The 20604-nt window shown below is 41.3% G+C and overlaps 1 protein-coding gene across 1 annotated transcript in view; it reads right to left on the reverse strand.

Annotated features, from left to right (window-relative positions):
* Positions 1 to 1178: 1178 nt before the first annotated feature.
* Ranbp3l (RAN binding protein 3 like) overlaps positions 1179 to 20604 on the reverse strand; it is a 54317-nt gene continuing 34891 nt past the window's right edge. The window contains exons 8-15 of the mRNA XM_052159665.1: positions 16246 to 16352; positions 13860 to 13944; positions 10127 to 10229; positions 9493 to 9617; positions 7907 to 8027; positions 5563 to 5705; positions 3354 to 3543; positions 1179 to 1498 (exon numbers count right to left, since the gene is read on the reverse strand). Of these exons, the coding sequence (XP_052015625.1) occupies positions 1455 to 1498; positions 3354 to 3543; positions 5563 to 5705; positions 7907 to 8027; positions 9493 to 9617; positions 10127 to 10229; positions 13860 to 13944; positions 16246 to 16352 (918 nt within the window). The 3' untranslated portion in view covers positions 1179 to 1454. The remainder of the gene's footprint in view (positions 1499 to 3353; positions 3544 to 5562; positions 5706 to 7906; positions 8028 to 9492; positions 9618 to 10126; positions 10230 to 13859; positions 13945 to 16245; positions 16353 to 20604) is intronic.

Raw genomic sequence — 20604 nt, forward strand, 5'->3', positions numbered from 1 at the left:
CCTCTGCTCTCTGCTTCACTTTAAAAACCATCATACAATCATAACGTTCCCTCAGAGAAAACATCTTATAGGTGAACCGATGCTTTCATAGCTTCTTCAAATGCCTCCCTGATTATGTTTCTGGTAAGAATTGTCTGCTGATTTGTATTCTGCCATGCAGTAGGGGGAGAGAAATATAATCTTAATTATCTGTGTTTACTCCTTCCCCTGATGGTAAGTCTTTCTCTCTTCTCTATACCTTTTCTCTCTTCTTCTGAATGTATTAACTAAATCCTACTCTAGAAGACTTTATTCAGCTGTTGAATGCTAAACTTTCAGATCTAAGCTGAGATTTGATTACTAAATATGCACATGTGGATGCTTCTGTTCTATGGAGGCAATAAAGCATTGTCAATTTTAAAATATATATATTCATATGTATACTTTCAAAGAATATTTTCTTTAGTGTAGCAGATTGTAAAGTAACACCCTTATTATAAGTATATCAGGGTTCAGAACACATCCAAAACCATTTAGGACCTTGAATCTTTATCCTGTAATGAGATTGTTTAGGACTACTAATAAAATAAAGTATTGCCCTAAATTCTGACATAGATTTTTCCATGCATGATTCATAAAGTGTCTCTGAAATATCAAAAAGACATAAAACATCTGATAAAAATTATTGAAATTACTTTATCATAATGATAGAATTTCAGATACCCATTTGCCCATATATGAGACATTTGTTATAAAATGGCTTCTACATAGCCGTACACCTATTAGACTATTAAGACAATCACACATAAATAAAGCACATTGATATTTGACTTCTGTATATTTTTTGACACATAGGTAATACATTTTGTTCAATTATTCATCAACTCTTGTGAGCTGACTTTGAATCAAATACATAAGATGCAATGATTAAAAGTCCACAAATGGAAAAGAATTCTTTCTTAAATGTATGTATTAGGAAATTCTAAGGGTGAGTGAAAATATAAATTTCTCAGAATATACACTTGGTTTAATGAAATGCCTTGCAGTTATGGTATTTTTTTAAGAGATGACTGTAAATTTAGTAAAATATTCTATATTCTATATATTCTATATTTTATATTTTATAGCCAGATAATGTATGACTTAAAATACTTTAGATATTTATCAAAGATTTATCAAAGCCTATAATTTGTATTTTTAATTAATATATTCATCAATGTGATGAATAGTCCAAATCAGTTATCAAATCTTATTCTAGAGTAATCCACAAAAGGATAAATTCTGAAGTCCATTTCCTAAATTCTGTACACAATAATGAAAATGTAAAACATAAAACTTTTAATTACAATAAATTGTGTTTGTTTCTTTAATTAAAAAAGATCTTTAAGGTGCAAGTAGAGTCTTCTCAGTGAGGATGGTCTGGCATTTCAGTAGAGTGGCCACTCTTTGGATGTCATGTTTATAGCAGAGAGGGCTTATGAACAGACAATTGACTGTCTGTGGCTCCACCTTGAAGGATCTGTGATAAATTTAAAATATTTTATTACACAGTATGATATTTAGACTTAATAGCAAATGCAGATAAACATAAGTAGCTTACTGGTGAAGAAATGAAAGATAATTATATGTTTATCACTAACATTAGAAAATATTGCTAATAATTTGTACTCCCACCCTATAGTAAGTATAGTTGATTTTAATAAGTGTGTGCTCTTTGTTCAAGCTTTTGGATTTATCATCATCATCATCATCACCACCACCACCACTACTATCATCATCATCGTATGTGTGTGTGATGGGGAAGCCCATGTGTGCAAGGCACATGTGTAAAGAGGCCAGAGGATAGCTTAGTGATGTCGGTTCTCTCCTTCCCCTTCCTATGTGTTCTGGGGCTCAGACTCCAGTTGTCAGGCTTCCTGAACGCATGCTTCCTGTGCTGAGCCATCTCACCAACGATGTTACTAATAATTTTAAAGATGACATTTTCTGACAAGTAAAATGTTACTTAAGTCATGGGCAACAAACTCCAAACATACATTTTATAGCATTCATAGCAAACATACATTTTATAGCTTCTGTAACATTTTAGCATCCCGTGTAGCACATCCTGAAGAAGATGCAGGACAAAGAGGGAAACACCAGCAGAGGAGAGGGTCTCATGATTGACAGCTGCCTTGTGCCGTTTCCGTTAATTTAGCCCTAAGACAGCTGCAAATCAACCCCTTCTGAAAGTAAAGGTCTCATGACTGTGTCTCACTGATTAAATGTTGCCATTTGGTCTCTATTTCAAGTTGGCATTTCTAATAGACTTCATTTCATTGTAGACAATATAAACATAGTAATAAAAAGATAACTTACTTATTCCTTTTATAGAGTTTGGAGAATCATAAACCTTCTGCTCAATAGATTCGTTTAGAGTAGAAAATCATACCCCTGTATGTAATTCTCTGGCTTACTGAATCAAGCCACATGTGATCCTAATCGGCACATATGGTAGAATTTTCCTTTTAATGATAATTTTAATATTAAGCAAAGTCTTTCATACTGTTTTATATGTTCTTTGATAATTTTTTAAATAAGGTATAATGAAAGCAGCTTTAAGATTTTACAAGGATCGAAAGTTGGGAATGCTCATGGCATTATCATTTTATCATCATTTCCCTCCACATAGATGGAATTCGGGGTAAGTGAAATTGTCACTGAAAATGACTGTATGACTTAGATTAGCTACATCTGTAGAACAGACCAGCACTTCCGAGGTCTTTGGCACTGCCCCCCACCAACAACGATGTATAACATTTAGACCCACACTTCAGGACAAGCAGTAAACTCTAAAACCCTGTTCACTCCTGATTCAGTTTCAGCCTTAGTTCATTTGTAAATCCTGACCCAGGTTTGGAGAGTAGTCATTTTTTGCCCTAGTCAAAGGAGGACCTTGCAGATAATACTTATACAATTTAAGTGTTTCTCTAAGCAATCAAATTCCAAAACAGGAATAAATATGATTTTCAGGACTTTAGATTTACCTGGATCCTCATTGTATACATCGCTAATTCCTCCAGCTCTAGCCAATGATACACTGGACCATGGGAAAATGAGCATGACTAGTGGTTACTTTCAAGGCAGCAATGTACTACTTTAAATTGTGAAATCGCCTTTTATGGAATGTATAGGTAAATGACTTATGGGTATCATGGGGATGCTGACTTGAAGACCACTCGTAAAAGACAGATTTTTCTAACCCACTCCTGGATCCAAAGAGCGAGGTTCCAACCACTTCTCACTTAGAGCAGCTGAAGAGCTTATTCAATCCACTGAACTGTGCTTGCAGCGTTCCTTTTGAGCTCTGACCCAACAAAACAAGGATTATTTACCTGATCCAGTTTTAGTGACTTGTGGGATCTCATCCTCATCCTCGTCACAGCTCTCGCCGCTGAACTGCGGGAGGACTGCGTCCGACTTGCTTTCAGCTGAACTATCATCACCCTGCCGGCTGAGGCCTCGAAGGGCGACGAGACGGTGGTGAATCGCTGCATACAGAAAGCCTGTGTCTTTGGCACTAGCCTTCAAGAGAAAAGTTAAGTTGTTAAGACTGTAAGTAATGCATACATACAGCCATGCTTACTTCTTTTTGATCTCTCACTGTTTATAAAGGAAGGATTCTGCTTCATAAATCTGGAAGGTAAATAAATACCAACAGCCCAACGTGTTTAAAAAGTGAAGATGATTCATTTTGCACCAAATTATATCCCAACGTGAGTAAAGTAATGAGATCTCAATCCGTACATTTTAGAGAGAATAAGAGTTTTCGCATTCAGGAATCCCGTTTGAATTTAAGTCTTCAAGCCAGCCCTTCCTCTGCTGCCTTAGCGGGTAGACCACTGTAAGTATAAGGACCCGGTCCATCACTTTACCTACCCACCCCTCCAACCCGCACAGCTCGGTCTGGAGGGAAAGCTCCAGGGAAGCCGGTGACATTTGCAGACATAAGGCTTCTCAAAACCTCCCCAAGCTCATCTTTGGTTGCCATTAACATAAAATGGTGGCAGCAGTCAGTTCCTATTGGCACCGCATTAGCCGTTGTGTCTTTAGTCCATTCGCATTAGCAAAAACAAGGAGTCCCGTTATATCCAGGCCCTCTCCCCTTTATGAAAGAAAAAATCGTGGCCAAAAAAAAAAAGGACGTGTCTAAGTTACAGCATTGAAGCCCTCACTTACATTAAGAAAAATTAATATTTTGTTATCATTTTAGCTGTTTGATCTCAACAGCTTTATAAAGTATACTGTTGTTGCTTCCACTTTCTGTGTGAGTCAGTCAGTGTAATTGATGCTAACTAGCTTGTCTGGAAGTCATACAGTGGATACAATGTAGATACCTATGTATATTGTTTTCTCCTGATTTTATAATATATATTTTGCACATACATAATAAGATTATTTGGCGGATGGAGCCCAAGACTAACCATAGGATATATGGCTCATACACACCATGCATACATTACCTGTAGGACATTTTTTACGATATTTTAGCGTGCCTTGTTTGTTGCCTGGGACCCATCACATAAGGTCAGGTGTGGACATTTTCATGTTGAGGTTCAGAAAACATTGGGAGTTGGGAGCATTTCGGATTCCAATGCTTAACTTATTGGCATGATACTAAAATGTTGATAGTGATCACAACAAATGATTTTTATTGTGTTTGGTTTGTGTATCTCTTGTGAATGTGCCACAGTTTAAAAGCCAGCGTAGGGCAGCACTGCAGTAACAATGGGTAGAGCCAACTCGGCCATGATGAAAACCACTGTGCAGGAGTATGACCTTACATGATAAACAGCAGCTACTATCATATTCTAATTTTTTGGTATTATCACATACCATTTTTTCTCCATTATTTAGTAGAAGCCTAACCAGTTATATAATCACCTACTCCAGTATCATTTAGATACTCAATGTTGTCAAGGCTTCCTGGTCTCAGGCTATGGGGAAAACCCAGCTGGAGGGTGGGGGTGGGGGTGGGGGTAGGGTGGGGGAGGGAAGGCCTTGTTCCTGGCAGATCTCTTGGGTCTGTAGCTTGTGTTTGAGGTCAGCCATTCCTGCCCCGGGAACAGCTCAGCTGTGCTTCTATCCCGTTACCCTGGAGATTCACTCATGTTCAGAATCGGAATCTGCGGTGGCACTGGCTGTGCTGTGTGTCCCGTGTTTTTCCATTCCTTGCTGTCCCCTTGGCAGTGATCACAAACCTCCTCCCTCTTTGGGTGAGTGGCAGGTTACGACTTCCTAAGGGGCCACTTCTCAGGAAGTAGTCGCTGGAGACTTAGATGCTTGCTAACATAATTTTAATAGTAAAGGAAATGATAGGAAAAGACATCCAAATGTCTTAGAATAAGGACCATTGATTAATATTGACTTTGGTGTCAAGTTGTATAGACATTAGAACATATTAGACTGTCAATAACCATAATGATTTCTTTTCATGCTATGCAAGTTATCATAACAAATGGAAAAATGAATTAAGAACTGCAAGAGGCTCATTGTTAGGATAACCAGTAGGATAACCAGTCATCACTAAAATCTGTGACTTACCTGAATTAAAAATATTTTTATACCATCGTCTTCTAGGTCAGTCGCAGTTATTCGCAGATTTTTATGATTTGCTCTTTGAATCTTCATCTGAGCCCAGAGTCTGCTATTGAGGACCAGCCTGAGACTGCCTTGGTTGCGCATGACTGTGTGGGGAAGAATAACAGTCAGCATGGAGGTCACAATGCCTTAACCTTAAAAATAATGTTTTTTAAGGAAAAGTTAACCCTATAGCTGGTTTTCAAGCCGCATTTTCACCCGTGAGTGGCAATTCAATTAGATTAAAACTTGGTTTTCAAATTGGGCCATATGTCAGGGGAAGATTATTTATTTCCTTACTTTTAGTTTCAGTATGAGAATTTTATTTTTTCTAGGATGTTTAAATTATTAAATATGAGGGGCTTCCTTTAAGGTCTGGTGCCATGGGGCTGGAGAGATGGCTCAGCAGTTAAGAACACCAATTGCTCTTCCAGAGGTCCTGAGTTCAATTCCAAGCAACCACATGGTGGTTCACAACCATCTGTAATGAGATCTGATGCCGTCTTCTGGTGTGTCTGAAGACAGTTACAGTGTACTCACATACATAAAATGAATAAATCTTTAAAAAAAAGATCTGGTGACATGAAGATGATTTGAGAATTTTTTTTTTTTTTTTTTTTTTTTGGTTTTTTGGATTTTTTTTTTTTTCGAGACAGGGTTTCTCTGTGTAGCCCTGGCTGTCCTAGAACTCACTCTGTAGACCAGGCTGGCCTCAAACTCAGAGATCCGCCTGCCTCTGCCTCCCAGAGTGCTGGGATTACAGGCGTGAGCCACCACCCCACCACCGCCCGGCTGATTTGAGAAATTTTTATGATGAAAAGTAAAACAGAAACAAAATGTTTTAAGGGTCAAAACATTGTATCAGATAGCTTACAGCTCATCCATGAGAGAGAATACTACAACTCCATTAGCAGTCCTAGAGAGGGGTGGCAGAGGGCCCAGCAGCTAGGAGCACTGGCTGCTCCTCCCGAGCACAAGCGTTCAACAAGCACCCACAGGGCAGCTCACAACTGTGACTCCAGTTCCTGTGGATCCTACACTCTCGGACAGACATGCATACGGGTACAACACCAATCCACATTGAATAAACAAACAAATGGATGAATGAATGAATAGATAAATAAATCTTAAAAAAAAATACTGAAGGGAGACACTATGGGAAGATAATCATGGAATACTATGTAGGAAAGGCCAGGTCGGCATAGCACCGTAAATGACAAACTGGACAGTGACATAGACATGTACAGAGAATGGCACCCACAGGATACATTGGTAGCAGACTGTTCCTAGAAGGTTTCTAACATGCTCTTATCTATTCTTTAGTTGACTTATTTTCTGTTCTCTATAATGAGCCCATATTATCCACATGACAACAATAACAAAAGGTATTTGGAAGTTTTGGGTTTAATTTTCTTTTTTCTGGCAAGCAGTAGAATTAAGCCAGAGCGGACAACAGCCAGTGCTGCCTGGCAAAGTGTCACTCGGTTGCATTATGTAGAACCTGTTTGTCCACTAGAAGGTCGAAGACCCTGCTCCTGTTCTTTTGATCTCAATTCTATTCCCTCCCGTTCTTTGAGCTTGACATTCAAAACGTGACAAACCCTTATGCGCAGGTCCAGATTCTACTTGTAGTTTCCTTCAAAACTTTAATGTCTCAGATGTGACTGACAGGAGAATCCACCACACCAGCCCTCTGCCCATGCTCATTTACAATCCAGGCCTCCGAACAAAGCTCAGTGGTGCCCTTTGGATGCAAAGCATACAAAATATTTCCCCAGCTTCTGTCCACCCATCTGCTACAGGACGAAAACCCTTTGTCCCAACTGCATGCTGTGTTCAGATGCCAACGGTCCATGATGTGTCAGGCATTTTTTCCCCCAAGCTCTACACCTTGCAAAGTTGTTTGCTTTATACCCCTTCCAATACCAATGATACCACTGTTCAGGTGTGTGCTGGCTTAGCATTGACACGGGTGTTTTCCACACAGCCCCTCATCAGACGTCCACGGTTGCTCAAAAAGATTTGAATTATGATCTCTCTGTAAATCTCACAAACACTGAATAAGCCACAGACTGAATTATTCACACTCTGAATTGGTAAGGCCAAGACATTTCTTTGGGGTTGCTAGTCAGTGGAATGAGAATCGGAACCCATGCTGTCTGACAAGTGAGCTCCTAGTTATGTTAGAGACATTGTAGTCCGCCCTCATATGTGTCGGTGTGTCTTCTGTGCATCTACAGAAGGCAGCGGCATCCACACGGGGCGTTTTACCCTGAGAAACCATGGCGTACTCTAAATCGCTCCTTACTTAGTCTTGACTTCAGCGTTCCGCACTCGCGGCCGGCAGTATCGTTCAGTCTCAGAATCCCTTGGCCTCTCTCACTCCAGGACTGTGCGGTTTTGTTGAATACGAAGATCTTGCAGTTGATCTGAATGACAGTTTTTATAAATGTCCAACACATTAAATTTTTTTCAGATTCAATTCTTTCTTGTGCCCTGACATTATTATACCTGGCTTATCTTGTACTAAATCATTTTGTTAATGATAAATAAACTAAATTTTGAGATTTATTTAACTTTCTAGAACATGCAATCCCTGAGTGTTTCAAACTGTAAAATCATAAAATGGGAATGAAAAGGGTCCTATCCTCTGGCTCTCCATATTGAACTTCTGTAACAGGTGACAACTGTCACATGTTTTATTTATCCATGTCTGTAGGTAGACATACATACATACATGCATGCATACATACATATATACATACATACATATTCTCATCTCTGTATAAAATTATAGGATACCGTCTATACTTGCCACTTTCTTATCTAATACTTCTCTATATGCCAACAACTGCATTAATGAATTATGAAATGAACTATGGAGCGATTTGCATGCTGAAATGTTTCAAACACAGCACGCAGACACGGTGCTCTGACATGACAACACGGGGTCCCTTGTGGTGATTCAGTGGTTGCCAGTTCCCAGTGACTCCCATGCATACGACGTCGTAGGTCCATCCGGATAGAAAGTGCAGCGGCGATTGGCCCCTGGCAGTTACTGCAGTTAGGCCAGAACTACATACCTTGAGATGTGCTTACTTAGACTGAAAGCTTCCTTGGGTCATAGTGGAAATGATGGGGAGTGGAGAACGTGGGAGAAGATGGAGGAGGGTAGGGGGCTTAGTGCCTTAAACAAACAGTGAGACTACAATAAGTACTCCGACATCACTCAGCACTGAATCAGATACTGTGGTGTACCTGTGAGGTTCTTGATTTATGCGAAAGTCTACACTTTAACCAACAAACAAACTTGAATCGAGTCACCGTTCAGTATTAGACTTGCTCGTAGTAACAGCACTGGTGGCTGTGAGAGCAGACATGAGGGATAAAGTGGAGGCCTGAGGTTTTAGGGCAGGATCCTAGCCACCGTGCATGCATAACCAACCCCACAACTCAGGAAGCTGACGCAAAAGGATTCTAAAGTTAGAATCCCTGCCGCTTTCTCCTTAGAGGGCTAGAGTGAGGGGTTGTAAGCCTACACACACACACATACACACACATACACAAAAGCAAACACATGCATAAACGCAAACACATGCATGCACATGTAAATACACCCACAGATACAAGCGTGAACACATGCATGCACATGTAAATACATACACCCACAGATACAAGCATGAACACATGCATGCACACGCACACAGAGAGAATATAAGAAAATAACACCATCTTAGTTTAACAGTGATGTTTTTCAGGCCTCAAACCATTTTTATTCAAGCAACTTAGTGTTCATGAAACCATTTCTATCTCTTCCTAGCTATTTCTGATGTCTCTGCTGATGCCAGCTTTAGTCTATATAAGACTGGGAAAAGCAATATATAGTGCACGAACCTTTAACACATTGTGCTCTGTTTCTTCTCCTGTTATGACAGCAATTTTCTCAAGCAAGCATTTTTGTGATGGTTTGGAAGAAAAAGCAGCAGCTGATTCGATTAGGGATATGTTTTTAATAGAGTCTGTTTCAAAGAAATACAGGAGAAAAAATGTGTTAGACTGTTTTCTCTACCACGAAAAGTATTTGTTATAACTTCTTACCTTATGTTTTAAAAGTCAAATTGTTTGAGTAGGTTAAAGTCACCTAATTTAATTTCCCATAGTATTAAGTCAGTAATTTTAAAGTTTATTATATGTTTTAATCCTTGCCAAAACAATTTCAATAGGGGAGTATGGGATTTTTTAATTGTGTGGATATTAAGTAAGTGTCATTAAAAAATAAGAGGTAAGGGGATGGAGAGATAGGCATGCTGTCTGCTGTTCCAGAGGACCCAATTTCTAGTCCCAGCGCCCAAATGAGGGTTATTGCAACACGAGGTCTGGCGCCCTCTGCTGGTCATTCTGGGTAAACATGTCATGCATGTAAGGCACTCATACACATAAAAAAATAAAAAATAAATAACAACAACAAAAGCAAAAACAATAGGAGACATTGAACTTAAATATTTTATAAATGAAATGCAGTTCTTACTTGAATTTGAAGCAGCATTAGGAAATTTTAGAACAGATGTGAATGTTTTTTCCTTGGCATATGAAAGATTTTGAGGCAGAGGCTGGGTAAGCTTTTGAGGGCCCTAGGTGGAGGAAAGACACATTGTTTAATCTTACGCCTAGACATTTGCAGTAAGCCAAAAGACAGAATTTCTTTCTCAACACAGCACACAAAAAACAGCTACTGGGTTTTTGTTCCAGGCTCCCCTGGCACAGAGAACTGGGTAACATTCATGAAGCATTGGTTTTAACCTCAAAAGCAGAACCCATCTATCCCAGGCTGTCCTGATGGGTCTGGTTTTAGGGAAATAAGAGAAGCTGGAGTATCAGAGAAGCAGGTGGCTGTCCCTCTGTGTCCCACCAGGCTGACCAAAGCGCCATTGGCTTCTCTTAGAGTGTCTTTCAGGGATCCCAGAGATACACCACCATTGTCTATTTCCAGAAAAGAAAACTCCACTATGTTTCAGAAAACAGGAATTCTTTTGGCAGTGTGTGTGTGTGTGTGTAGGCCTGCACGTGCCAAGGCACATGTGTGAAGATCAGAGAACAACTTGCTGGGATCAGATTTTTCTTCCACTATGCAGGTCCCTCAGATCAAGCTCAGATCCCCAGACTTTGTAGCAAGCGCTTCCCCACCGTGTCATCTTCCCAGCACACCGACAGTCACCTTCAACACACTGTATTATCCTCTGTGACAAAAGACTGTACTGAAAAGATGAATAACTGTGCTAGTCACAGCCCTGTGTGCAACCCCCGGCAGAACGATAATGTGGAACAGTGCTACTTAAGAACACATTCAGATTGCTTTATGAGCTCAAGATTCTTCCACGTTATTGAACAGGAAATCAGTATAGTCCCTGAAACTAGGTAATGATAGAATGTAAGCAATTTCACTTTAAGAAAATAGAAATGTCAGCTCAGATAGATCAGTAACTCATGAAAGCATGCTGTCAACCGACAGGTCAGGACTGCACCTTGACCCCCGTATCACAAGGTTATGGGGTCACAAGGTTAAGTAAAGACACAAACTCTCTGGACTGTTCCAGCATCCTTGGGACATCTTCTTTGAGAGAAATGGGAAACTCTGGTCCCTTCATAAGCCACATCCAAAACATGCATGTGAAATACTGACAAGTGCTCACTCAGACCAAACCTCTGTGGTCCCGGTTGTAGCTTGTTCTCCTAGTGTCTCTGTCTCCTCTCCTACACTGTAAGCCTCTCTAGAGGACAGTCTGCTTTAGCTTTGCATAACTACTTAGGTGGACTTCAAACCTGGAAAAAGAAAATGCAAAATGATATACTATACTATACTATACTATACTATACTATACTATACTATACTATACTATACTATACTGCTATACCGCATGAACTTTCCTCTAAAGCTTGCTTGGTTCATTCTGGTTCTGACCCAAAGATGTGAGCATCATCTCCGATACTGGTAGAATTGCCCTATTGCCCTTCTTCTTCTTCTTCCTTCTTCTTCTTCTTCTTCTTCTTCTTCTTCTTCTTCTTCTTCTTCTTCTTCTTCTTCTTCTTCTTTGTCTTCTCCTTCCCCTCCTCCTCTCTTCTTCTTCTCCTTCTCTTTTTCTTCTTCTTCATCTTCTCTTCCTCCTCCTCTTCTTCTCTTCTTCCTCTTCTCCTCTTGCTCTTCTTCATCTTCTTCATCTTCTCCTTCTCCTCCTCCTCCTCTTCCTCCTCATCCTCTTCCTCTATCCCCTCCTCCTTCTCTTCCTCTTTCTCCTCTTCTTCCTCCACCCCTCCTCCTCCTCTTCCTTCTTCCCTGTTTCTTTGAGATAGTCTCACTATTTAATGCAGGCTGGCCTCACACTGTCTATCCTACCTCAGCCTGCCAGTGCTAGGGTAAGAGGCATGCACCAGCACTGCCAGTTAAAACTGGCCTTCTTGGGAACGACAGAAAAGCACTTTAGGCTAAAAAGCCACAGAACTACTCTTGCAGTTAAGGACAATCCCAGTTATATCTACAACAAGCAAGATCTGCAACCCAACTGAGTGAGGAAAGCCCTAAAATCTTGGAATCAGTTAGCTTTGAGAGCCTTTTCTTTTTTGTTGGCATATGCTAATGTACAAAACAATGCATTTGTTGTAGCATTCTGTGCATGTGTGTGCATGGGTCTGTATCAGGCATTTGTAGTGTATGTGCACTTGTGAGTGTGCAGCTGTGCTCATCCGTGGGGTGCAGGGGTGCAGAGCCAGAGGAGGAGGCCATCGGTGTACCCCTCTAGTGCTCTCTACCTTATTCCCATGAGATGCTCTTATTCCCTCGCTAAATGAGAAGCTTGCTGCTTTAGCTTAGTTAGGTTCCACACAGAACCTGAAGAGTCAAACACAGATCCTCATACTTCCACGGCAAATGCTCGTACCCACTAAGCCATCTCCCCAGTCCCTCTGTTTGTGACCATGTGACGTTTTCACACACTTACCATGTAGCCCAAAGACAAGCCCCCCGCCCCCAGGCTCAGCTCAGACATCACCCTAGTTTAAGTGAAGGCTGGAACACCCTGTGAGCACGGGTGTGTGTGGCCGTGGTACAGCTTTCCCATTTTGCTCTCCCTTGCTTTCAGTGATGCTGTCCTAGAAATCAAATTCTAAGCAAGAAATCAAATTTTGAGCAAGGCCCAGCAGCTGGGGGATTAAATAACAAATGGTAGCAATAGCCAGGTAATGGCGGCACATGTCTTTAATCCCAGCATGCAGGAAGCAGAGGCAGGCAGATTTCTGTGAGTTTGAGGCCAGGCTGGTTTACAGAGTGAGTTCCAGGATAGGCAGGGCTACACAGAGAAACCCTGTTTTGAAAAACAAAACAAAACAAACAAACAAGAATTGGAGTTTCCACTTGACAAGTATATTTTCTAGGCAAGTAAAGCACCCAGAGTTTTCTTTTCAAATGCAAACGGTTATATATGCTTTTCAAAGTGAACGCTCCGATGTGGTTCCTAAGAACATATTGGCTCTTTATTGTTAACAGGGGACATTCCTTCAGTGGTGTAACCAGTGAGAAGCTGCCCTCGCTCCAGTGGCCTCTCTCTCGTGCTCAGGCAAGGAACTCTAAATATGGTGGCCCACAGGAAAGGGAGGCATGCATGTGGGATGGAGACTTGGGAACAGCTCCAGCAGGAGGGGAAGGAAGAGGAGGGTCATATAAACAAATGAAGCTGTCAAACGATTTTTTAAAAGTTAAAGAAAAAATGCTGCTGAAAACACCATATTAAAACACTACTGAGTTCGTCTAACTGCTGCGTGTTCCTGGGAGTTCCGTGGATACTTTGGGCTTAACACAAGCCACAGAACTGTGGGACACTACGGCAGTGGTTCTCAGCCTCTGGGTGGTGACCTCTCTGGTGGGGACTTCAAATGACCCTTTCACAGGGACTATTACTATTCCTAATAGTAGCAAAATTACAGTTATTGAGCAGCCACAAAATAATTTTATGGTTGGGGGTAGGTCACCAGAACACGAGGGACCGAGTTAAAGGCTCGCAGCATTGGGCAGGTTAAGGAACACTGCTCGATGGGTTTCATATCTATTATTTAAACAGCCAGGGCATGCTTGTCAAAGCCTTTTACAGTTAAATAGAGAAACTGTGACTTTTAACCCAAGCACAACCCAGTGTACTTGAACCAATCACTAGTCAATTTGCCTTCAGAGATGTGAACAATGGTTCCTCTAAGGGGATTTATCACAAACTTACCAAAACTCTTTCTACCATGTTTTCTCCAAAAACAAAGTCGGGACTGCAACTTTTAAAGGAACACTTCTCTTCCTTTGGTTGGCATCTGAGAAAAAGAAATAAGGGTTTGGTATCTTAGATTTGTGGGTGGAGCCACGTTAAGCCTCAGCCGGCATACATAATTAGGTGGTTTAATATGTTTATATAAAACATAACATACTGCTTTGTTCAGGTGAAATGGATGATAAGTGAAGGAAAGACCTGGGCTAAGGACTCCTGAGGGTAACATTCAGACTCTTGTGGCTGACTGTTCCAAGGGTAACATTCAGACTCTTGTGGCTGACTGTTTCAAGGCTGGAGCTGACCTGTACGGACAATCCCCTTCCATGTGCGCTGCTTGTTCAGCTGCCCAGCCCTTCTCTGGTTGTACTCTGGTTGTAATCATTGTTCTTTATCCCAAGTGGCCAATGATGCTGCTAGCATTGCAAGCTCTTCAGGGTCTTATCAATTATTCCTGAGTGCACATTGTCTTAATTCTTCTCCTCCAAGAAAATTTTTTATATTAAAATTGTTTTGTATGATGAACAAAACCAGACATGTAGCCCTGTCTTTGTAGGCAGATGCATGGAAGGTTCTCAGTGCATCCCTATGACTTCATCCCTATGACTTCATCCCTGTGGCCTCATCCCTATGACTCCATCCCTATGACCTCATCCCTATAACTTCATCCCTATGATTTCATCCCTGTGATCTCATCCCTATGACCTCATCCCTGTGACCTCATCCCTGTGACCTCATCCCTATGACCTCATCCCTGTGACCTCATCCCTATGACCTCAGCCCTATGACTTCATCCCTGTGGCCTCATCCCTATGACCTCATCCCTGTGACCTCATCCCTGTGACCTCATCACCCTCTGCCTGAATTCGGCATTCTCATGTGAGCCAGCATTTATCCACTGCCAGTCTGTGTTCTATCAGGTAAAACTTTCCATCATCACCAGTGATACTAGCCAACATGAACTTCTCACTAACTAACATGAACTTCTCACTCAACATACACACCCTGCTTCCCTCTTATCTGCACAATTAATGCCAAATAATCATTGCCAGCACCACAACTGATTAGAAAGAAGGGGAAAGGACATCGAGGAAAAGGAAGGAAGATAAATAGCAAGATAACTGGTACCAGAAGTTTGGTCGTATCTGTTTGAAATATCCTGAGCCAAGTCCACGAGCTAATGAAGGCAATACACTATTATGATGATGATGATAGTGAAGTGACTGAGATATTCTGAAGAGCTTTCTAAACTAACTTTCTCATAAAATGTGATCGCTATTCCTGGTTGTCAACTTGATGACATCTTGAATGAGCTACAATCCAGAAATGGAGGCCACACCTGTGACCCAGATCTTGAGGCTGGAAGATCAATACGTTATTAACCTGAATCGTGACATCGAAATCTTGAAGCAGAGTGACCGTGAAAAGCTCAGACCCAGGCAAAGTAGCACACCTTTGACCCCAGAAGACTGAGGCAAGCAGATCTCTGAGTTTAAGGTTAGACTGGGACAAAGAAAGTTCCAGATCCAGGAGTGGGATGGTGCTATACACCTTTAATTTGGGCCACGCCTTCTGTTGGAGACCTACATAAAGATACTGGAAGAAGAGAGACTCCCTCTTCTTTGCCTCCTTGTACTTGCTTGCTAGCACATCTGCTGGAACCTACTTCTTCAGGATTGCAGCTTACACAGAAGACTAGCTGAAACAACTAGCCTCATGAGACTGAGCAACCGCTACTAGATTCTTGGACTTCCCATTCACAGCTGCCCATTGCTGGGTTAGTTGGATTGCAGACTGTAAGTCATTACAGTAAATTCCCTTAAGATATAGAGACATTCCATAAGTCCTGTGACCGTAGAGAAGCCTGACTAATACATAAAACGTGCTTTCAAGAAGAATGTTGTTAATTTATTCATACAATATCAGAAAATTACAGTGTAGAGAGTTGAAATGGTGAAAGAAAACAAAAAGGTAAAGGAAACATTTTGTTTTTCTCATGAGATTGAACATCCCTACTTAAGGAATCTGCAGTGCAAAATTCTCCCAAATCTGAAACACATGAGCAATGATATAATATCATAAGTAAAAAATTCCTAGCCTCGAATAATAGGTCAGAGTGAGAAGTCATTTAGAAATATTGTATACAAGTACATTCAGATTACATATCTCAGGTGTATGCAAATCTACGAACATGAATTTTATGTTTAGAGTTGGTCTCATCCCTAAGATACTAATTATCATGTATGCATTCAAATCTCACAAAAATCTAAAACAAAAAATAATCTGAAACCCTTCTAGTCGCAAACATGTTGGGGAAGGAACAGCAGAGCTGTATTAATTATTTTACCCCGATGGTGCCTCTGGGATGCGTGGATCAGTAGAGGACTGGACTGAACTGCTGGCATTTGGTAAATTTTCACTTAGTACATTAGAAGAACTTCCAACTTCAGAAATCTGTAAAGAAAAAAAGGAAGAAGAACCCCATCTGAAAGTTCATTGCTCTTTCTGCAATCACACGTGTTAACCGTGTCCTGTGTCCACGTACACCCCAGCCCTTCCTGGGCCTCGTCTCATGTGTTCCTCACAGCTCCCTGCACTCATCCTTCCACTGCCCACAGTTTACATGTGAGCCAACGGACAGAACTTAGAAAGCTCGCCCAAGTCATATAACCAAACAGAAGTGATGGTAAGTGCATGTCTGTCTGGTTCCAGAGACTGAGTTCTTCTCATACTCACAAAGCACTTGGATGTGTTGTATCCACTTGAGTTTAGTTATTATTTCTGAATCAGTAGAAGTACATTGCAGGACTATGTAACCTCTGGACATATCCTAAGAGCACTGCCACAGCCCCAAGTATAAGAGCAAACTCTGCCCATCTCTTCACCCTGATGTTTTCCATGGGTAAGTGAGCCAGCTGAAACTGGTTGTGAGCATCTACATAAGGTGCATGGTCTGTATTAATACCATAAATGTGGGAAAGAGGGATTTCAGAGTTGGAGTAAGTAGCTGTATAAAGCTCATCTGGTCCAATATTTCCTGTGTTTTTGGATACCTCTCTTCCCCTGGTAGGTATCTACAAATGTGTTCTGGGGGCAAGCTCATCTTTTCAAATTCAGGCAGGTTCAGTTTCCACTTGAATATTTATACCAATCAATAAAAGTATCAATGTTTCCCTCTTATAATGGGAACCTGAAATCTGACAGAAGTGTACAAGAGAACATGTGCTTTGGTTATCTCAAGTTAGGGTATACACCAATAACCTTGTTACTAAAATAAATTATCCTTCAGTCTAAATGATAGTTTTCATTCTCTGATACCTAAAATAGTTTAAGGTATATTTACCTTGATTTATACACAATAAATGGACATTGCAGAATGTACATTTTTACAAATATGTGATATGAAAGCAGAGGGAGCACTGTTTAGGGAGCATAATTTGCGAGCAGAAATAGGAGCAGCAGGGGAGGAGGGATGAAGGGCAAAGGAAGATGCTGTGTATGCAAAGGAGAGGCTGTGATGAGTGTGTTAAATAAGAGGAATTTCTTTTAGGAGCTTATGATCACACTCAGGGCCTTGTGCTTGTGGGGTGAGTGCTCCACCACCGAGTCAACTCCTCCGCCTGTAAAGAGAACAGTCTGAAATATTTCTTTAACATTTTTGAGATCATAATATAATTACATCATTTCCCCATTTCCTTTCCTCTCTTCAAATCTTCCCATTGCTTATCCCTGCTCTTTCAAATTCGCAGACTCTTTTTATAACTGTCGTTGCATACTCACGTGTATGTGTGGATATATGTACATTGCTAAATCCATAAATACAACATGCTCAGTCTGAGTACTGTTGCTTACATGTGTATGTTTTCAGGACTGAGCATTCTGTAAAGTCTCTCCAACAGGACTGCCTAAACGTGAGCTGAACACATATGACAGTAATAATTGTACTAAAGTGGCCTGGGTCAGGGGAAGTGAGGGGACAGCCTGCTAGACCTCAACCCTACACAAAGAACAGGCAACTAAAGCATGCTGACAACAGAAGAAATAGTCTTCCTCAAGGAAGAACATACCAGTTGGCTTTGTAATACCAAAAGGAAAAGTTTTAAAGACTGTAAGAAACAGTGTCAGCAGTGTCATGGTTAGAGCTTCTATTGCCATGACAAAAACACCCTGACCAAAAGTCAAATTAGGGAGTAGCTTCTTGTACTCCAATGTCAACTGGGTCCTCCAAAACTCTTTGTATAAGCAGATCTAGGTGTAGCTTTGGGGATCCCGTCCCCAGTTAATTTTGATTTGGTAAGTAAAGATGTCAGCAGCCAATAGCTGGGAAGAAGAGAGATGGGTGGGGCTGTAGGTTTTCTGGGCTTGGGACAGTGAGGAAGGAGGAGGGGGAGAGACACCATGCCTTAGGAGTGTGCTGGGCAGAGAAGGAGAGCCACTATGTAAAGAGGCCAAGAGAATGTGGCTCAGAGGGCTGCTCAATTGGGTGGAGAGCAGACAAGACAGAACAAGACAGAACTTGTTATCTTGTAACTTGGAGTTATCATCAGGAGGTAGATTCTACGTGGAAGTTAGGCAGTTGCCCAGCTATTTACGGCACTGCTTAAGACATACTAAAATACAAAGGCTGTGTGTGTCTTTTATTTGGGAACATAAACCATTGAGGTGGGTGACAGCCCCACTCCAGGATTAATAAATATAAAATCTACACACACACACACACACACACACACACACACACACACTAGTTTATTTGGCTTATCCTTCCAGGTCATAGTCCTTCATTGGAGGAAGTCAGGACCAGAACTCGAACAGGACAGGATCGTGGAGATAGGAGCTGATGCAGAGGCCATGGCGGGGCGCTGCTTGCTTCCCATGGTTTGCTCAGCATGCCTTCTTATAGAACCTGGGGTCACCCACAAAGGGCTGGGCCCGCCCCTCTTGATCACTAATTGAGAAAATGTGTGACAGCTGCATCTCACAGAGGCATCTCTTCAACTCAGGCTTCTTCCTCTCTGATGACTCCAGCTTCTGTCAGGTTGACACACAAGACCTGCCAGCATCCTGGTTTATAATCTCATTAAACCTTTGTATCTGAACGGTGTCCTGTTTTGGTTTGTAGCTCTTTAATTATGAGCGTCGACAAATATTTTTACTAAAAAGTAACAGGGTAGGCACTGATTTATCAAGTTTTGATAGATGTCAGTAAGGAATATAAGCTAATGAGTCTATACAATTCTATACATTTCACAGAATCTGCAAATTACATCCACTTAGTCCAGCTGGAGCCACAGAATTTCAGAGAGCCTTCCAAAGCCCATCCATTAAACAGAAAACTCAGTCATAGCCATATCCAGTTGGGCCTCTCAGAAATTGGGGATAATCCTTATTCGTTAGACCTTTAAATTATGGAGAAATATTTGCAAACCAGTGCTGGAGCCTTTCTGTTTTATAATCTAGGCAGAAAAAAGCAATAAATAATACATTTACAGTCTTGAGATTCCGAGTTCAGTGCCCAGAAAGCCAGGTGCAGTAGCAAACATTTATAATCCCAGGGCTGGGCAATAGGGAGGCAGGTTTCTGGGGCTGTCGGCCAGGGAGCCTAATTGTCAGACTCTGGGCCAATGAGAGCACCAGTCTCAAAGGCAAGGGGGAGGGCTTCTGGCGGATGACACTCAAGGCAGCTCCCTGGCCTGCAAATGCACATACATGCTTGTGCACACACAGATGAGCTTTATAAAAGTCGCAACAAGGAACAAATATAACCATACTTTGGATGTAATAACATAATAAAAACTTGGTCTATACTTATACCATACACCATCCCAAAATAGTGTGTGATATTTCAAAAATTTCCTTACAAAATCTAAGACTAATTTAACACCTTTCTCTCCAGTATTCCTAAATTGATAAAAGTAATTACAAAATTATAGTTAATGATAACTTTTAGCAATATACTAATCTAAAATTAAGACTGTTTTTCCTTATAAACCACATTTCATCTGGCACGCATAATTGATTAAATTATTATTAAAATTCACAATGGGCCTCACAAAACCCGATCTTACAAAGAAGAGGGTTTGAAAGCATAACAATTTTGGAACTGCTGAACATGTTCAAGTCCCTTTCTTCATTGACGAGTAGAGTAATGGGTGCCTGGTTTGGATAAGTGTGGGTAGTTTCTGGCCAAGACTAATCAAAATGGCTGATACATTTTACTTACGTGTGTTACTGCCATTGTGTTCAGGGAAAACCAAACCAGTTGAACAACCTCCAGCGTTTGAAGACAAATGGCTGATGGAATAACTCAAATCCCAACCCCCCGAGCTGTGTCCCGTTCCTCCCGAGTACCAGAGGTAGAGCTGCGGCCACGGAATGTTCTGGAGCTTCACATTTGCATGCTCTCACCTTAGGAAAGCTTCCAGTCAGACCTCTCGGTCTTCCGAAGCGAGCTCTCTTACCTGTCTCTGGAAGCTGTCAAGCTCCCCTAACCCACCCACGGTGACTCTATGTAGCGAATCTTCGCTGCTGTTATCCATGAAGATGTGTCTAGTGTGAACTAGGCTGGCAAAGCTTCTCTGTGATGTTGGACAGCTGCGGATGCAGAACTCCCCTTTCCATTATTTGACTACAGGCTCCGCCCCTGCCCAGCTCATTGCTCCCGGGTGTTTTATACGTCATCATTTTGTCATCATTCTGGCATTCCAAC

The sequence above is a fragment of the Apodemus sylvaticus genome, chromosome 16, assembly GCF_947179515.1.
Source record: "Apodemus sylvaticus chromosome 16, mApoSyl1.1, whole genome shotgun sequence".
Classification (NCBI taxonomy): domain Eukaryota; kingdom Metazoa; phylum Chordata; class Mammalia; order Rodentia; family Muridae; genus Apodemus; species Apodemus sylvaticus.